The sequence below is a fragment of the Schistocerca piceifrons genome, chromosome 1 (assembly GCF_021461385.2).
Source record: "Schistocerca piceifrons isolate TAMUIC-IGC-003096 chromosome 1, iqSchPice1.1, whole genome shotgun sequence".
In the NCBI taxonomy this organism is placed as follows: domain Eukaryota; kingdom Metazoa; phylum Arthropoda; class Insecta; order Orthoptera; family Acrididae; genus Schistocerca; species Schistocerca piceifrons.
This window is the reverse complement of record NC_060138.1, coordinates 541,331,701-541,350,952: the sequence shown is the minus strand read 5'-3', so window position 1 is coordinate 541,350,952 and position 19,252 is coordinate 541,331,701. Positions and strand designations below refer to the sequence as shown.

Genomic DNA, 19,252 nt, shown 5'->3' with positions numbered 1-19,252 from the left:
CATCCATGGGAGCAACAATAGTTGCTGTTGCTGTAACTAATTATCAAATGTGTAGCGTGCAATAGAATAGGTCATTACATAGATATTCCCACTCTGTGGTTCGTGAACAAACAGGTTGAACTTACAGTCCTGAGAAACAGACAGTCATTCATTGTTGCCAGGTAATAGGCTAAACCATGGGAACCCATTCTGCACATACGCTGTGGAGTCGAACACTTTGTTGATACGTACCCACGGATCTTTTCATTACAGTATTTTCAAGGACATTTGCAGGTTAGCTTGTAACTTCTTGCCTAGCTGGCTGAGAATCTCATTATTTTTTTGCAGTGGGGAACAAGTTGAGGGGTGTATTAAAATTCAGATCGCAGCCCCATGGAGCTCTAGCGAAGAGCATAGGGACACCCACGTACCGAGAAAGATCGCGTCAATGGATGGACTGACACTCAGCAGAAGACTCGCTATGCCCACAAAAGAGCTGTCATGAAATAAGAATGAATTAAGGCTTTTGCATCAGCGCAATAAACGACGCACACTGTGCTTCTTAACAATGATTGACATTGACCGTAGATGAGCCAGGAGGCCTTCAAGTTTTTTGGAACGTATTTGTGCAGTTCAATTCACTTTCAGTAAGTTAATATCATCCCGTTTACATGGGGCTACCAAAGCCGGATTTCATAAGATTTCCCAATACCGCTTCTGGTTGCCGGTTTTCCTATTCCGCAATTGATTTTCGCCCCCCCTCCCCCCCATGTAAACTCAATCGGTTTTGAAACGTACTTGGGCTGTCAGGTTTCGACTTTTTTTATTTTTTTTAATCTATGGCGAATAAGGAGGGAGCGGCTTTTTTTACAGTAAAGGATAACTAGAAATATTAGATTGAAGCAGTTGACGCCTCATCTAATTGAAGGGAAATAGCGAATGTGCTTACTAAATCATAAACTGTATCAACTGTTTTCAAGGCGCCTTATTTAACCAGGCTAGCAAATCCGCTTCAAACCTTACGAAGTAAACGCGACATCGAAAAACAGTTTCCGAAATTCGATTTTCGTCTTCCGGATGATGTGTTACATGTAAACGTAGTGAATGTTGCTCATACGACACACAAGCAAGAATGTCATGTAATCGATTTCATGGATGTAATCCATAATTTTAGCTGTGGAAGTTAGAAACAGTAGTATTCAGTTTATTACCAGTACTATCAAAACAATATTTTTATCATAAAAATATATGGCACTTTTACTACTTGTTTTACAGAATCATCGCCAACATATACACAACTATATCCCTACTCGATATAGTCCTGGCCGTTATGTCTGCACTTGCGTAGGCCGCGGATTAGACTCTCGGTTGTTCTGGCAATATCCAACCTCAGTAAAATATGCCACTGTATTATAAAGTGCAGCATTATGTAAAAGATTAAGCCTACATTTGTTTCCAATTTCTTAAATTATGAATTAACTTGAAATGGACATCATATTTAACCTAAAATTCTAGTGAATAGCATACCATATTTCATTTTAAAACGCAAAGTTGGTGCCCCACGTGCTCCATATCCAAGCTGGGAATTCATTCCCAGCATTCATTGCGAATCACATTGGCCGTGAAGGCTTGCTTCGCATGCACTGAGCTGCATCATGTTCATGGGCTTTTGTCAGATTTTATTTATATGTCAAGTGATAAGTATACGTAAACATAAAGCTATATTGAATTGTTTACCTTCTTGATTAAGTGTAAATTTTAGGCTGGATTATAATTGTTGAAGACATGCCCAAAGGAAAACGAAAGGGGAAGTCAGGTAAGTGTCCCAGCAGCTTGTGAGGTTTTCTGAGCGCGAACGAAATAACCTCGCAAATTGCTGACGTATGAGATATATGTGTGTAACATATGATCGTACCTGTTATTGTTTATTGATCACGAAGTTTCAGGAAACCATTAAGGATGTATTTAGTGATATTGAAGTTTAAATTTAGAAGTTGCGTAATGCTACTTCTGTGATGTTATTAACTTGAAATTTCAGGGTCCACTCCGAAGCTACGGCCAGACGCTGTTGGCGTAACATCAGATGAAGATTCACTAAATGATAATGCAAGTGTCATCAGTCTCGCCTCAGAAAATCGTAGCATAGTCGAAGAAGGTAAGTTGTGTATACACGCCTTCTAGGTTATGTTACCCAATATCTCGCACATATTGACGACACCTGTTTTCGCTAGCAAGAATCTAACAAATGCAGAAGTTGCTTGAAGACATTGCAGAGCAGTGACGACTTGCGTATTTAAGACATTCTGATTTGGCTTTGATGGTTGAACCAAAGTTAGTTCATTCATTTTAAAAAATTTGATGCACTAGATCCTTAATAGTCACATACACAAATATTCTCTCACAGTCCGTATCGATGTTGAACTACAATCTGTATATGGTAAAATTTAATAAGCTACTCCTGTAAGAGTGACTGAAGGGAGGTATTTTCTGCTGAAGGGGGTAGCCCTCGTTTTAATAAATAGGTTAACAACAATATTTATAATTCTTGGTTGAGAAATAACAAACGCTTATTACAAATATTGTGTTGTACTGACCATAACGCCTATGCAAAGGTAAAGGAATGTATGAAAAAGGTACTGAAACCGGCTCTCTAGTTTGGGATTTGCCATAGACTGTTACTGAGTGGAGACAATTCTTGCTACAAGTCTCACAAATTTACAATCTCTCATTATCTCTTGTGTTTGTGATTAGTGGGGGGAAAAGTCTTAACAACATGCACTCAAAAGAAATACCTTCTTTTTGTACCCCAGTTCCAGGATAAACACTGCATCAGTGTGTCAGCTTCTTTTCTGTGCAATATATTCATTTGTATAGCTCCTAAGATAGGTTCTTGCATGTCTTTGTAGTGTTGCTGAAATGAAATGTTTCTTTTAAAAGATATAATTTACTATTTCTTGTAACTGAGGTATTTCACTGTAGATAACCTGTTTACTAAACTTCTTACAATACTGACAAAGGGATCACCATATACAAATAACCCCAACCACCATAAGTTCTGGAAGGCAGCACATTGAACCTCAAGGGTTGAAACTTCCAAGATGTTATTTACTACTTTTGTTTCCCAGTTGTAAACATTGCCTGTTATCGTTGCAGTAATTTGTAACAGACATAGAACTTCTCATTTCTGTTGACACAGGATGGCTAATTGCTACAATATTTTCTGTGCACAATAGACAAAAAAGAAAATTCACAGGTTTGGGAATAACCAAATAAGGATAGTGCTGGAACTGCAAGAAAACAAACAGTCTGAGCAGTGCTTACAGAGTTATATCTAGCAACAGTACTATTTGTTCTGTTTTCAAACATGAAATTGATGAATGTGGTATTGATTTATTGCAGGAGATGAAATTGATGAGCAGACACAAGAAGAAATATTTGAAGAAAAATTAGGAGAAGCCATTGATGGTTTAAATCAAAAATCGGCTCAGGGACGAACAGCTTCCCTTGAATCAGTTGCAAAAGCATTCATTAAAAAATGTGTACCTGAATATGTAATTGACAGGTGGGTTTTTCTCCTCTGTGCTTGTTCCTTTTTTCTGGTGTATCAGGTTGTTAACTTTCTTCTTACACTCTTGATGTGGCTACGGATTTCTCACACCCTTTTGTTTCGAATAATGTAGGCGCTTCACATTGACTGATAGTGTGGAACGTAGCCTAAAGAAGGGCCGGAGTGCGGAACAGGCAGCTGCAGCACAGTTGGCACCACTTCTTTGTGTACAATTGGGTGCTGGGGAGCATTCAGAAGAAGTTTGTCGAGAGTTATCACCAACGTTAACTGTTGTTGCTCACGACAACTCCGCTTCTCCATTAGCTAGAGCAAAAGTAAGTTAGCAGCTAGTCTATTCTTCAGATGTATCTGTCTCTGTTACACTTTCACTTGTTTTTGAATATCCTGGTGTGTTGGATACTTCAGTCTCCTACCAATAACAAAGGTTTTGGCTGCTGTTAAACTTTCGGCATCAAGTTGACCAAATATAGTGTGGTTTACTTTTTCAAGTTACTTTGTTATACATTTATGACTGAGCAGCTGTTGTGCTGAAACTTAATGATGGGGGAAGGATGTTTTGATTTTTGACGTTGTCAGACTGTGAAGTAACTTAAGATATTCTTTCCCTTATTTGTATATTCTATATACTGTTTTTTATGTCAATAGAAGGGCTTACCCAGATCTTGGGCACTGTTTTGAGCAGTATAAATCAACTGCACATCACAATTAGGAAATATGGAAGTGTCAGATTCTGCCAGTCTGTTTCGACCTGCAATGTAAAAAGTCTGACACCCCCATTTGCATCATACACTTGTGAACAAAGATATAAATGAACTGAAATATTTTACTCCAGCAGTGAAATGAAACTAATGGGACCACCATAGGAAGTAAGGCATTCAGAGTGGGAACAAGCTAAATATACGAGAAGAAGAATGTCAGTATTCCAAAACTGAAAATAATGCACACAAATACTTGTATAATAAACCATACAAAAAGATACTCCCAATTAGAATTGAATATTTCATTTGACCTGTGCAGCTCAGACGAAGACAGTAATACCAAGAATCGACAACTTGTAGAACTACTTTTTAATTGCCGTCAAATGTGCTTCAGAGCTAGTACTCCATTTTCGTGGACTGTGTGGCTATACTGGAGAAGTTCCACATTGTTGACTTTTCACGTAACAGTAACAGAATGACACACTTATTAGGTTTAATGAGATAGACTATACCTTAGTGATATTAATGAAAAAATGCTATATTGAATTTACTATTATTTAATTTTACAGAATAGTAAATCCAGAACACCATTGTACCACTGTAACATAGATTATATATGCAGCATTTGAGTCATGTAGTACTGTCATAAACACGCTAAATAGAGGTCAAGGGAAATGACCGATTCCAATTTTTGTATTTTTATGTGTAGGTATAGGTGTTTTGGTACTGTCAGCTGTGGTCAAGGGAAATGTCTGATTCCAATTTCCGTTGTTTTTGCGGTAGGCATTGGTGTTTTGGTATCGTCAGCTGCCGTTGGCCTATAAAGGTCAAGGGAAGTGTCCGATTCCTGTAGATTTTGTAATTATTTTTTTGTTCATCATCTTGTGTGTTTTGGGATCATGGTGTGTTTTTTTACTGTTATATTTAGCTTGTCGTCTCCCTAAAACCTTCAATCTCCCGTAGTTGTCTCGTTAGTTTGATTGTATTTTTGGAGGGAGGTGTTATTGTCTTATTTATACGTTTTTTCGTGTTTGTTGCCGTGTGTATGTAGTGATGTAGGCGCCATATTGAAAACGCTTAGAATAGCAATTTCCGCCATATTGGTGATGTCATTGGTCAAAGCAGACGGTGGAATCGGACACTTCCGTATTCCCCTAAATAGTTTCAGAAAGTAAGTGCAAAATTGGAAGTATCTCGTCAATGCCGGAGACTGAATGATGTGGTCAAATGCAAGTAATATGTTTCTAGACTTTATTTTGCCCATTTCTAGCATTTTTCATTAATACTACCTCAGGTATAGTTTATTTTATTAAAGCTAACAACTGTCGTTCTGTTACTATTAGATGATACACTAAAGCAGATGTAACGCAATGTCCATTATAGCCTGTACAGTCCTTGACACACACACACACACACACACACACACACACACACGACTGCAGTCTCTGGCTGCTGAGGCCACACTAACATTCTTAAACAAAGTTAAAACCATGGTTACACTGGGATTGTAACCTCCTGTTGTAATGAAATATTTACTAACATACACTGCATGCCTGTTTTTCTTTTTTCTCACTTTCCTTTTTCTTTTCACTGAAGTATACAATTTGAGTTTCTATTTGCAGTGCTGCTGGGCTCTTGCCATGTGCAGTTTTCTCTCAGGTGGAGAAATGAATGATATAGTGCAACTGATGCGTTCTATGGAAACAATATACAGTGCTTCCTATCTCAAGGGCAATGGCACAGTACCAGTAGTATCAGCTGAAGTGGCTGCTTTACATGCAGCAGCTATTTCTTCATGGAGCCTTCTTTTGACTTTAATGTCACCAGGAGATGTGTATATGTTGTTATCAGACACTGATACAACATTTTCACCGTAAGTTTTAATATCTTTATTTAAATTAAGAACATTGCCACCTTAAATAAGTTATTAATGCAAAATTAATCAGAATTATTATTAAGACGTTGGATAATGGTGTACAGGTTCACTAAACATTTGTAAATTATTATACAAATAACTTGCATGTGGGACGTAATAGAAAATTTTGCAACTATTCTAAAATATTTGATTGCTTGATCTCTGTTGCTAATTATGGTAGGGATGTGGACATAGGGTGAAATCATGGGATTTGTAGTGTTTGATGCAGCATTGTAGTGGCTAGTATAAAAGTGAACGAGTCATTATCTGCTTTTAATCTCATCTAGTGGACAAATGCATTCTAAGGAATGGCCTAAGATTGGAAAAGTAGTTTAACATCTAGCAAGACAGTTATATTAAAGTTGCAGATTGATCAGCCACATCCTCAGTATATTTGTCAGTATCAGTTGACCAGAGACAACTGCTCTTTCTGGAGACAGTTGATTCTCAAGAAAGTGAAGTATTGATCTGTTTTGTATAGAAAATATTGAAGTTTTTTATTGAGATTGTTTAGCTATGAAAGGAGCAGCAAATAAATTATAGTAACTTGTTTGTTGTTAGATTTAATTGTAATATACAAATAATAAACTTTCATATACAGGCAACTTTGGCAGCTAGCTGAACTCTTAGAATCTGCACACTTAGATGTGCGTATGGCGGCAGGTGAAGCAATGGCTCTTGTGTTTGAGATGGGACGCACTCATTCCATAGACTTCCAAGAAGCTGCCACACCTCAGCTTATTGAACGTTTGCGAGAATTGGCAACAGATTCCCATAAATATAGAGCAAAAAAGGATCGTAAGACCCAGCGTTCAAGTTTCAGAGACATTCTGCATTATGTGGAGGTATTTATAATCTGTATTATGTTCTATAATAATTTTGTGTTTCCCTCTTTCAAAAACTGCTGATGAAACCACAAAGTTATTAAAAAATCGTAGCAGACAGATCATACAATATAAGCTTTCATGGCAGGTACTGACATCACTTAAAACTTCTAAGCTGCTAGGTTGTGGTTGATGTATAAAACTTTCTCCTAATGTTTCCTCTCTGACTGTGGGAAACATCTTCAGAGGTTAAATGGCGAACTGCAACCAGAACTCGAGAGAGTGCCGATCTTGTGGACAGTGTAGAGGGCACCACAGTATATCGTGTGATATTGGCTAAGATATTATTGCTGTTAATGCCAACATTCTCCATTGAAAGTAATTGATTGTCATTCTTATGTTGCAATGTTCACATCCAAATTTTATCTGATGTAAGACCTTCATCTTTTCTGTTAAAATTGGTACCATTATTGATAAATCTCAGTCTCTCTGTGCGCATGCACATGATAATGTGATGTTTTTGAGATGACACTTGTCTCACTGAATTTTATTTCATGTTCACCCTCTCGATAAAGGCATTCTGCTATGGATGATTTATCCATATGTCCCAGACAACAATTCCTCTTTCGTGTTCAACGAGACGGGTGTTAACATTTCTTTTTACAGTACCAGTATAAACCAGTTTACAACTACAAGGAATTTTATATACACCTAGTGTAGCCAAAGGATGTCGTATATCTTTTGCTGATATTAAACATTAATAATGTAGGAAAAGACAGAGTGCTACTTACCATGGAGAAGAAACATAAAGTTCCAGACAGGCACAATTAAGACACTTGCGTGTAGCTTTCGGCCAGTCTTAAAGTCTTCATTTGTAACACACACAATTCACACAAGCGTGCGCACGTGTGTGTGTGCTTGTTTTATTAATTAAGACATGTGGCCTAAAGCTACATGTGAGTGTCTTTTAGTTGTGCCTGTCTGCAACTTGATGTGTCTTCTTCACAGTAAGTAGCAATCTGCCTTTTCCTACATTGTTGATATTCCTACCTGGAGTTTTCATTGTTCGATCTTAAACATTCTTTTATCTTTCTGGTGGGTCTGAAGATAGTTTCCACACTACTTGGTCAACATTTTCCCAGTGTGATTTGTGATTGTACCGATCAATTGAAGGAAAACTTTCCCTTCGGGTAGCGGTCATTCCTCTTCAGTCCTGATTCTCTCCCTAGGGTGAAGTACTCTTATCTAGCTCATTGTTAGAGTGACCATTCTTCTTGAATGCCAAATGTAGATGTTAAGGCTCATCTTTTAAATAAGTTGGTTCACAGATGTTGTGTGCCCCATCTACCAAGGTTTTAATCATTCCTCTTTTTTGTCTGGGGTGTTGATTAGAATCTTAATGCTGGTAACAGTCAGTATGTAAGGTTTTTCTGTATTTGGTTGGCCGTTATTCTCCATCTCAATAGTAAATTGTATTTTTGAATTGATACCATTGAGATGTATCAGGAAGGCATCAAATTCCTCTGCACCGTATGTCCGTACTATGAAAGTATCATTGACTTAAGAGTACCATCTGGCTGGTCGTTTTCTGGCAATGTGCAACGCCTTTTGTTTAGAGCTCTCCATAAACAAATTGGCAATAGCCAGACTAAGAGGACTGCCCATAGCCACACTGCCAGTCTTCATAAAAAACATCAGATTGAAAATAGGTCGTGGTGACGCAGTGTCTGGATAACTTCACCATGTCTGCTGGAAAAATGTCAGCTATACATGAAATAACTTCATTCTACAGAATCACGGTAAATAACACAGCGTCAAAAATAACAAGGATATCACTTTGTCCCACATGCATTTCTTTAAATTTGTTGGTGAAATGATATGAATTTTTAATGTGACTATCAGTTCCACCAACATAAGGTTACAGCAATGAGTCAATGTGTCTAGTTAAATCATGGGTGGAAGATGATATAGCACACACAGTAGGCCTCAAAGGATTCTGTGGTTTGTGTATCTTGGGTAAACCATAGAACATAGGTGGGTACACTTCCGTAGCTTTGGATATCAACATTGTAACATAACAATGACATTTGATTACTTTCAATCAAGAATGTTGGCATTACCAACAATATTCTCATAGTAGAAGTCATGCGATAGTGTGTGGTGCCCCCTAGGTTGCCTATAAATTGGTAGCTCTCTAGAGTTCTGACTGCAGTTCGCCATTTTACCTCTGAAGATGTCTCCACAGTTGGAGAGGAAATGTTAGGAGAAAGGTTTATACATTGCCCCTAATAGCCTGGAAGTTTTAAGTGATGGCATAGCAAACAGAATTGTAATAACAATCATATTATCACAGTGATCACTGAAGATACTTTAAAATAAAGTGCATATACTCTTAATAAGACTTACATGACAGTCATAAAAGGTGGTATGAACCTGTATAAGTTGTAGAAAAATCTTGCTCACATACAGAGTTATTAAACATTTCATACTTTGTATCTATAGCATTCCAGTGGGAGCAGGGATTATTTTTATCTGGAAAAATGAACCACACTGTTGAGGGAACTGGCAGTCGTGTGTGTGTGTGTGTGTGTGTGTGTGTGTGTGTGTGTGTGTAAAAACAAAAAAAAATTGTGGATCCAAAGCACTGATGGATGAGATGGCATGTGTCACTAAATGTCTGGAAGTATTGAGTAGATTAATTTGAAAATACAGAGTTCTTATAATGTATTTCAGAAATAAAAAATGAAAACTGAATTATATAGAGGGGTCCAAAAAAATGTATCCACTGTTTAAAAGTCCATAACTGGCAACGGAGTTGTCTCATCTTTGGTAGTGTAATAGTTTGTAGTTCTGGCAATCGCCACACAAGCATTGTATTGCATTGTTTTGTTTTGTCAGATGCCTGTCACCAGATAGTCAGTGTTTTGTTCTTAGTTGCACCTAGTTACTCGAGTAAACATGGCTGGCGCAAGGCTTGCATTCGATGAAAGGAAGTCAGTTTTGAAGTGGTATTTTAAGTACAAAAACGTTAATGAGGTTCAACGACAATGGGGAAATGAGAATCAAACAGAGCCATCGACACGTTTAACAATTCGTCGCATTCGAGACAAATTTGAAGCTGAAGGCTGTGTTAAAGATGTACATAAACAACGATCTGGACGACCTGTAACAGTAACAAGTCCAGCTAACTCCTGTCATGTGTTACAACAGTTCACTCGCTCGCCACAGAAGTCTCTGAGACAGTGTGCCTCTGAAACTGGAGTGAGTCGCTCAAATGTTCGGCGAATTTTGAAGACAGGAAAGTGGAAGTGCTACATGCCACGATTGCTACATACAATGAACGAGGACGACACAGATCGTAGAATGGAGTACTGTGGGTGGTTTACTAACTTGAGGCGCAACAATGAAGAGTTTTAAGAGATGATTGTGTGGTCTGATGAGGCACAATTCAAACTCGGCGGTACAGTAAATTGCCACAATTGCATCTACCGGGCCGCCGAAAATCCGAATGTCCATGTAGACAAAGCTGTGAATTTGCCAGGAGTAAATGTGTGTTGTGGATTGTCTTACCGGGGCTTGATTGGGCCATTCTTCTTTGACAGCACAGTTACCGGTGAGGTGTACCTTCAGAAGCTTCAGATATCCATTTTATCTCCTATCCGAGACTTGTATGGAGACGGAAGAGTTTACTTTCAACAAGATGGTTCCCCAGCCCACTACCAAAATCGTGTTGGGGAGTATCTTGACGAAAATCTACCAGGAAGATGGATAGGCCGTAGAGGTGCTGTGGAGTATCCACCACGTTCCTCAAACGTAACTCATCTGGACTTTTACCTGTGGGGGACACTAAAGGACGTCATTCATCGACAAAAGCCACGCACATTGGATGAACTTCGAGAATCCATCGTACATTCAAGTGCAAATATCCAACTGAACACGTAGCAGTCAGTAGTTCGTGCTGCAGTTTGGCGGTATCGTTTGTGTGTGGATGTTAATGGTGACCATTTCAAACACCTACAGTGATATTTTAAGTTGGATTTTAAGCTACACTTTCACCAAAAATGAGAACTCCGTCAATTAGTTTGCAAGTTACAGACTTTTTAACAGTGGATACATTTTTTGGACCCCTCTGTATAAATAATGACTAATATGAAAGGCGTTTTGTGTGTGTGTTTTTTATGCATTAACATTGATCTTGGTTTTGGAATGAAACATTATAATATGTATGAGGAACAAAAATGTACATAAACCTTATGGAATCGCAAGAAAAATTGTGATTTGTCTTAGAGTGGACTAGTTTATCTCTCTCCACACACACACACACACACACACACACACACACATACTGACACTGGGGTGCGCACACTCTTAGGCTACTTTGTGATGCTCTTTCATTGTGAAGCCAATCAACGTTTGCTTCAATTTATTCATAGTCTTCTTAATATTTGCAGGATGGTGATCCACCAGATATACAAGTGAGATTTGGTCAAGAGGTGTTAGCATTAGACTCCTGGTGCAGGAAAAAGCAATATGATGCTTTCTGCCAGGTAAACATTCAGCTAATCATTATTATCTCTAAAGTTTGACGTTTTGAAATGCTATGTGATGTGCTAATACTTCCGTTCTGTACAGGTTTTAGGGTCTGGCATGAATCTTCATTTGACAGAAAATGATCTTGTTAGAGAGATATTTGAACTCGGAGAAAGGATATCACCTCTTAATGCAGCACTTCACAAGCAGACAAAGTTAGAAAGGGTAATATGCTTCTGTATTTTATGTGAAATTTAATAGAATATTGGTGTTCATACACTTGCAGATAATTTGTAACTTTTGTAGCAACTATTTCCAAATGTAATGATTTCCCAGTGATAAAAGTAACATGTAGTCAGTGTTAATTTCTATTTTCATTATAAGTACAAAATTTTTAGTAGCTTTGAATACTCATGCAATATTATTTTACAGCATTTGATGAATGCAGCAGCGTTTAAAGCTAGGACTATTTCGAGGAGTAAAAACAGAGATAAACGTTCCTCTGTAATGGCATGTTGATGGCTGTAATACGCTTACCAAAATAAATTTTCATAGGTAAGTTGATGTAAAAAATTTGTTTATCCAGTGTAATGTAACTGGATAGGTGAAAAATCTACTAACCAAGTGGCAGGAGAACACGTACATATAAGGGTTAAGGAAATTTGCAAACTTAACATTCATGTATGTGTGTTCTCCTGCCGCCACTTGGTGAATAGATCTTTTTATCTATCCAGTTACATTACATTTTAAAAAATACAAAATTATTTTCGTTGTTCATCCAGTATGAAATTCATTTCGTTTGATGGAGTTAAGAATGTAACATTATCTGATTATTTATCTTTCTAAGCATTTCAGTGAAAGACTTTTCACATTAAAGATATTTTTAAAAGCTGACAAATTAGGAGGAAAAACACTCTCTCACTAAGAGGTGTTTCCAAACACACATCGTCTCTCTTACAAGGGCTAATGTAAAGGGTCACCACAGTGTTGAAGACCAGTGACTGGTGTGTTACTGTTTAACCAATGCTCTACAGCTGTCAGTTGGGCCTTAAGACATGTGCTATTACTAGCACATAAAACTGCAAGGTATTTAGTAAAATCCTTTTGGACGTTACTATAGTGTTTTGAAATAAAACCGCCATTTTGAGAACCTTTGCAGTGGTCTGTTCTCAACAGTTCAAACAGTCAGTTTGAAAATATTGCAGCCTAATGCCCAGAAGGATTTTACTCGAATTTACACTTGCTGTAAAAGCCTGTGTACTGAAAGCCTATTACTTTTTCTTCTGAGCCTTCAGAGTGTCTTACCTGTTGTGGATTAAGGGTGAGGTTGTAGATCCCACTTGAAATTACAGATTTTGTTGTGAGTGGAGCAGTGGAACAGACATTTGTTGTTTGTGCACTATATTTGTGTTTTTGCCAAAGAGTGTGTTTGTTCTGAGCATTTTAGCACTGGAATGTTTGTGATGTAAGAGCGGTGTGCATGACAATGTCTGCTGAAAGTTACTGCTACATGGAGGTCACACTACCCAAAGTTCGAGTGGGAATCTTCTTCTGCGTATGAAAATGCCCCAGCACATAAAACTGCCAAAATAATATACTTCTTGGAGGAGGAAAGAAGTGGGCGTGCTATTGCACCAGCTCCGTTCACCTGACCTGGTCACTTGTGATTTCTTCCTGGTCCCAAAGATGAGTGAAAAAAAATTGTTGCCATCATTTTTCTTGTGATGAAGAAGCTATCAACAGTGTAAAATTGCTGTAAGTGACTTCCTAAAGAAGCTTGGAGTGAGACATTTTTGAAGTGGTTTCAAAGTACGGAAAAATGTATAAGTGCTCATGGAGAGTATTCTGAAAAATTGTAACAATTAAATTGTAAGTAAACTTTTTTAAATTCCTGCTAAAAGCTTTTGGCATAACCACTGAACGTTGACTGTGCAGTGTGTGTCCAAGATCACAGAGGTGAGATGACCCATATTGGTGAAGAACGTAGTCTCTTCGGGATCGTAATGGCACACCAATGTTTTGCCACTTGTGACGATTTGTAATTACCTGTAGACCATCCTTTGTCGAATTTTTTCAATCATAAAATAACACCAGTTCATTCTTGTGTCTTTTTGGACTTGCCAGAGAATGTGGGAGAACATACCTTGGTTAGACTGAAATAATTGTGAACAGTGGTCTATGCTGCATTCGGTCCAATATTTATGGTTCCTTCAATTTCAGAAAATTTGAGGTGATCATTTCAAACATTTTCCTCACAGCAACAGTGTGTCCACAGCTCGTGGTCCAGTGGCTAGTGTTGCTGTCTCTGGATCACTGGGTCCCAGACTCGATTCCCGACTGGTTTGGGGATTTTCTCTACCCGGGCACTAGGTGTTTGTGTTGTCATCATTTCATCATCATCATTCGTGGCAGTGGCTAGATTGGATTGTGTAAAAACTGGCTGTCAAAATTGGGACTTTGTACAGGCACTGATGGCTGCACAGCTGAGTGCCCAACAAACCAAACATCAAACAGCATCAATGTTTCCTTGAGTGACTTTCGTTGTTGGGTGCCTGGGACAAGATTTATATTCAAGAGACTCCGGACCTCCTTGAAAATTCACAAAACAACTTTCCAGTGGTGGCTCTAAAAGGGGCAGTCGCTGAAATGTATACCAGATAGGGTAAATTCTTCTGTATTTAACTCCTCCTTCGCAGCCATAATAACCATTTGATGAAAATGGTGGCTTGACAGATCCACCTTGCACTCTGTCTGGCCTAGCACTGCTTGCATCTGGCCTAGCACTGCTTGCATCTTCACTTACCATTCACAACATGTAAACCATGCTGCAATTGGGGAACCACTGAGTGCATGCTCTGATGTTGAAAAACAATGCTCCTTCCAACTGAAATAATCCCATTGTCATCAGACTTCTGGTTTAAGAGCTGCTAAAGCTTGGTGGCACAGCCCTTCTGTTTAAAGCATGATGCTGTGGAGAGGCTCGGTAATTTGCCTCCAGTCATTATATGTGCTACAGGTATAGGTTGTACAACCTATGTTTTACTAACTTATGCTCTTCATTAAAGTCAGAAAAATTACATTGAGAACTGTGAAAATTGCTATATTGCTGTTAAACTAGCCAGCTACAATTTTGTATGAGCATGTTCTGAAATGGTTGCTAGTTGACATCTGTGACTTGTGCTTCTGCTAGCCTGCTTAACTGGAGGAGATTAGCATCAGTGCCCCCGTATCACATTTCTCAGTACATCACTACATATAGATGAGCAGTGACTTCTGCTCCAGCATGATGGCGCCATGAAAACATTGATATGTTGTGGGAGCACAGCTGTGAAATTTGGCCACAATTGGGTAGGTCTTACAGGATGTGTTGCATGGCCAGTGTGCATGTGTGATTTAATGTCTCTAGAGTACCACTAAGGCTGAGTTGATTGCCCAGATAATTGATCATATCTCAGCATGAAGCAGAATCTTCTGAAGTTCGACAGACAGCCATTGCTGCAAAGATACGAAATTTGGGAGGTACCTTAATATTTACAGGATGTAGGAAGCTTTCAGTCTCCAGTAAGTAACTTATTTTTATTGTTGAAAGAAAATGGTGGGTTACTTGAAGGGTTTACTTCTGAAATGAATGTGTAATACTTCTTTTTAGTGTGTAGCAGATTTAAAATAAAATATCTTTTGTTCCAGGGGATGTACAACCATGTTCTTCCGTAAACACAGCAGAATTACCTTGCATTATGAAGTGGTAAACTACAGGAAATAATTTATTGCTGAACTCGTTTCTTATGATAACACAGATGTTGCATTTTAATAGTTTTGGTATTATACTTTGATGACAGAAATATTAATGGTGCTAGACAATGACTGCTGTAATTCTTTTTCTTTGGGCACGAGTCTTCATTTTAGAAGTGATTTTTACAATTTAAGAATGTTTGAAGTTGTTTTGAAATGTATCCAGAATCATATATGTATAGTAAGCATTAGGAACATTGTCAATGTAGATAAATTGTAAACTTTTTATTGTTGTGGATTGTGGCTGTTCTGTGGTTGTAATTGTCTCGTGAGCTGGTTGATGATTTCCACTGAATTACATTCTCAAGACTAGACTGTACAGTATGAATTGCTTACATGTTAAGCAACCTGGAATATCTAATACTCTGAACTTTTTTGTGGTGAGAGAATTTTATCTTCCTTGTATTATCTTATTGACAAAACATTCATTATTCTTCATTTTGCTGTTAGAGGAGGCAAGACAGGTCCCTGAAACTCCGTGGATATGTCTCAGAAAAAATTCATTCTTTCCATTAACTTCTGTCATAATATATGTGACAGACTATGAAAATTGGGAGATTAATGCATTCCAGATTGAAATAAATACTGTACTGTGGGAAGATTGTGAATGTTGAACACAAGTAATTTATTTTGTAGACTGGTTTAGTTGAGGTATTTACAGTATTCACTGTTGAAGTGATAAATATTACGTGCTTAGCAGCTTCGTTTTATGCAAGTGTGTCAATGATCAGTGTATAAAATGCATTTACTTCATCACTGACTTCCCCCCCCTTCCCCCATTTTTTTTTAGTAAAAAGCGGAAATGTTTGACAGTAAAGAAACAAATACATTGAAACTGATTGGATTTCTAATGGATAGGATTAAACAAATTTAAGAAATGCAAGATATACTGTATTTTCATAACACTTGTTTTCTGCAGTCGGAGGTTACTGTTCCAGACAAAAACTTTCAGCCAGGTTAATTTTACTAACATTTGTAATGTAAAGAGTATATTTGATATTTCAAATGGTCTGTTGTGATTTTTATAAATGTAATAACTTAACCACAAAACTTTACAGAAAATAAATTGAAAGATATTTCATTGAAGCAAATCAAGCATATTTGTTTTACCAGTTTCAAGCAATGAACATAATGGTATCACATCTTATGGAAGCTGAAGTCATGTTGGCAGAATGGCTTCATATGCTTGTATTTATTATCACAATGAAAATGAGTCATATTTGTTTTACAAAGAAAGGCAAGGAGCCTGCTTCTCATGTTAGTTGTACTGTGTTGTTCTGTTATCAATGCAAAGTAATTGTACTAGTCCATTTATATAAAAACCATTTTTGTACAGGTGGTAGATATTTGGAATAACTTCTCAAGAGACAACAGTTTTGAACCTAAGTCATTGTATTTAACAAAAGTTTGGCTGAATGTTCTTCCACTATTTTGTTTTGGAATTGTGTAGGCTTTGCTTGTCCTTTGTAAACATAATAATTTTATTAGCCCTTTTGATGGTATTTTCAAATTATTAACTTTGTTACAACTCCTTGACAGAAATCTCCTAAGGAAACAACCCACAGATAAATTGTGAGATTCTGCTCTGTCTCAATATCTAAAAAGGTAGTGTCTCTTTCGTAAAATGTATATAATAGAAAACGAAACATGGGTAACATTGTGTACAGATTCGCTAGAGTTGGGTTGTGTTCATTTTACATGTTATTGTTCTGTTTTATATAATACCATTAGTTAATGGTAACACATAATTTATTGTTGGCTTAATTCCACGGAATATATTGTGTACAGTCAAATTTTAGTTCCTGAAACATGTACTGAATGTTCCACATTTGTTCCAAGCAGACAAATGGAATCTGTTAAGTGTGGTTGTATATTTACATTAAATGCTATTATATTGTACATTTACATTAAATGTTGTACAATCAGTAAATGAATAAATTGTTTCAGGATTCTGGTGTCTTTGAAAATTTATTGATAAGGTCTTGTGGGAGATTAATCAGGTTGAAATTCTACATGGTTAGATGCTACATTTGCAGTGCACCTTAGACTGGAAAATAATTGTCCACAGCTGCATATAACAAACAGTTATTTAATCCTAAAGTATTTACATTTCCCATTTGTTATTTTTTATTCTGTCACTGGCTATGGTCATTATGTAGTTTGTGATCTTTTTAATTTATGGTAGAGCAGAATGTATGTTAAATGTGCCCTCTTTCACATATACTGAGTGAGATGGTTCAAACCTGTGTGTGACCATCCAGATTTAGGTTTTCCGTGATTTCTCAAAATCGCTGCAGGCAGATGCTGTGATGGTTCCCTTGAAAGGGCACGGCAGATTTTCTTCCCTATCCTCTACACAATCGGAGCTTGTACTCTGTCTCCAGTGATCTCGATGGCAATCTTCCTCCTTTTCTTTTTTCCCCCCTCTCGCATACACACTTTATTTGTTAGCACAATAAAGTGATTTGCAATTCGTGGTTGCTGACAAGTGCAGACAATCGAGATATGAATTGCTGCATCACTTCAGGTAGATCTAAGAGATAATTGTGTATATTTAGGCAAGAGTTGCCATATTGCGATGCACGCTTGTGCTGAAAGATATTTAACTTTGCCCATAATTCTTCCATGTCCATTGTACCGGAAGTAAATGGAGTCGATTCATTTACTGAGTGGGATGCTAACAACTACTTATCTGCTCTTTCTAATAAGAATACTCTCCTAGCCTTCTTGGCCAACTTTTTAACTTTCGTAACCATAGTCGTAATGACAACATCATGATCACTAATCCCTGTCTCAACACTGACACCGTCGATGAGGTCTGGTCCGTTCGTGGCTACCAGATCTAAAATATTTCCATTACGCGTTCGCTGTCGATTTAGCTGCTCAACGACAGTTTTCGGATAATGTGTTCAAAAGTAATTCACACGACGGCTTGTCTGTACCACCTGTAATGAATCCATAGACATCCCAGTCTATACTAGGTAGATTGAAATCACCTCAGACTAATATAGCATGATCCAGGTACTTCTGCGATACAGAATATAGACTCCCTTTGAATGATTCTAGAACTGTCACGGTGGAACCTGGTGGCCGGTAATAACACCCAACAATTAACTTTATTTCTCCTAGCCCTGTTAAACGTGTCCAGATAACTTCACAATCACACTCTACTTCGACCTCAGTAGACACAATATTTTTGTCAACTGCAATGAAGACACTACCTCCTACGGTGTCTAATCTGTCTTTCTGATACACGTTCCAACCCTCACTAAATATTTCAGAACTTCCTATCTCAGGGTTCAGACAGGTCTGTCGCGAGAATAATTTGCGCGCCACACGCTTCCTGGAGGGCAGTAAATTCAGGAACTTTATTTTGAACACACTGTAAATTTACTGCTAATATCTTGATAGCTGAAGTGTCTTTACTCTGAGCGTGTCCTGATTTCCCTGCCTGCATATTGACTGATGAGTGTCCATCAGGACACCTCGCACTACTGCCTAGCCTAAAAAACCCCCATGTGCACGCCACAAATACTCTGCTACCCGAGTAGCCGCTTCCTTTGTGTAGTGCACCCCTGACCTATCTCGAGGCGTCCTACAATTCCCCACCCAATAGTGCAAGTCTAGAAATCTGCAGCCAAGACCGTCACAGAGCTGACAAAGCCTCTGGTTGAGACCCTCCACTCGGCTCCAAACCAAAGGACCCCGATCCACTCTGGGAACGGTGCTGCAAATAGAGAGCTCTGCTTGCACCCCGTGTGTGAGGCCAGCGGTCTTCACCAAATCCACCAGCCGCCGGTACGAACTGAGATTCGCCTCAGAACCTAAGCGACAGGCATCATTGGTACAGACATGAGCAACTACTTGCAGATGACTGCACCCCGTTCACTCGATAGCTGCAGGCAAGGCCGCCTCCACATCTTGGATGAGGCCCCCCGGCAGACAA

The 19,252-nt window shown here is 38.2% G+C and overlaps 1 protein-coding gene across 1 annotated transcript; it reads left to right on the top strand.

Annotated features, from left to right (window-relative positions):
• Positions 1-1,580: 1,580 nt before the first annotated feature.
• LOC124799564 (interferon-related developmental regulator 2) lies at positions 1,581-17,257 on the top strand. Its single transcript, XM_047262932.1, has 10 exons — positions 1,581-1,795; positions 2,018-2,134; positions 3,379-3,541; positions 3,660-3,861; positions 5,868-6,118; positions 6,762-7,005; positions 11,436-11,531; positions 11,617-11,739; positions 11,947-12,069; positions 15,202-17,257. The coding sequence occupies exons 1-9, from the start codon at positions 1,765-1,767 to the stop codon at positions 12,031-12,033; spliced, it is 1,314 nt and encodes a 437-aa protein (XP_047118888.1). The 5' UTR covers positions 1,581-1,764; the 3' UTR covers positions 12,034-12,069; positions 15,202-17,257.
• Positions 17,258-19,252: the final 1,995 nt, after the last annotated feature.

Coding starts and splice junctions, on each gene's coding strand:
- LOC124799564 (XM_047262932.1), top strand. CDS start 1,765: ATGCCCAAAGGAAAACGAAAGGGGAAGTCAG. Junction 1,796..2,017: donor AAAACGAAAGGGGAAGTCAG/GTAAGTGTCCCA, acceptor TTGAAATTTCAG/GGTCCACTCCGAAGCTACGG. Junction 6,119..6,761: donor ACTGATACAACATTTTCACC/GTAAGTTTTAAT, acceptor TTTCATATACAG/GCAACTTTGGCAGCTAGCTG.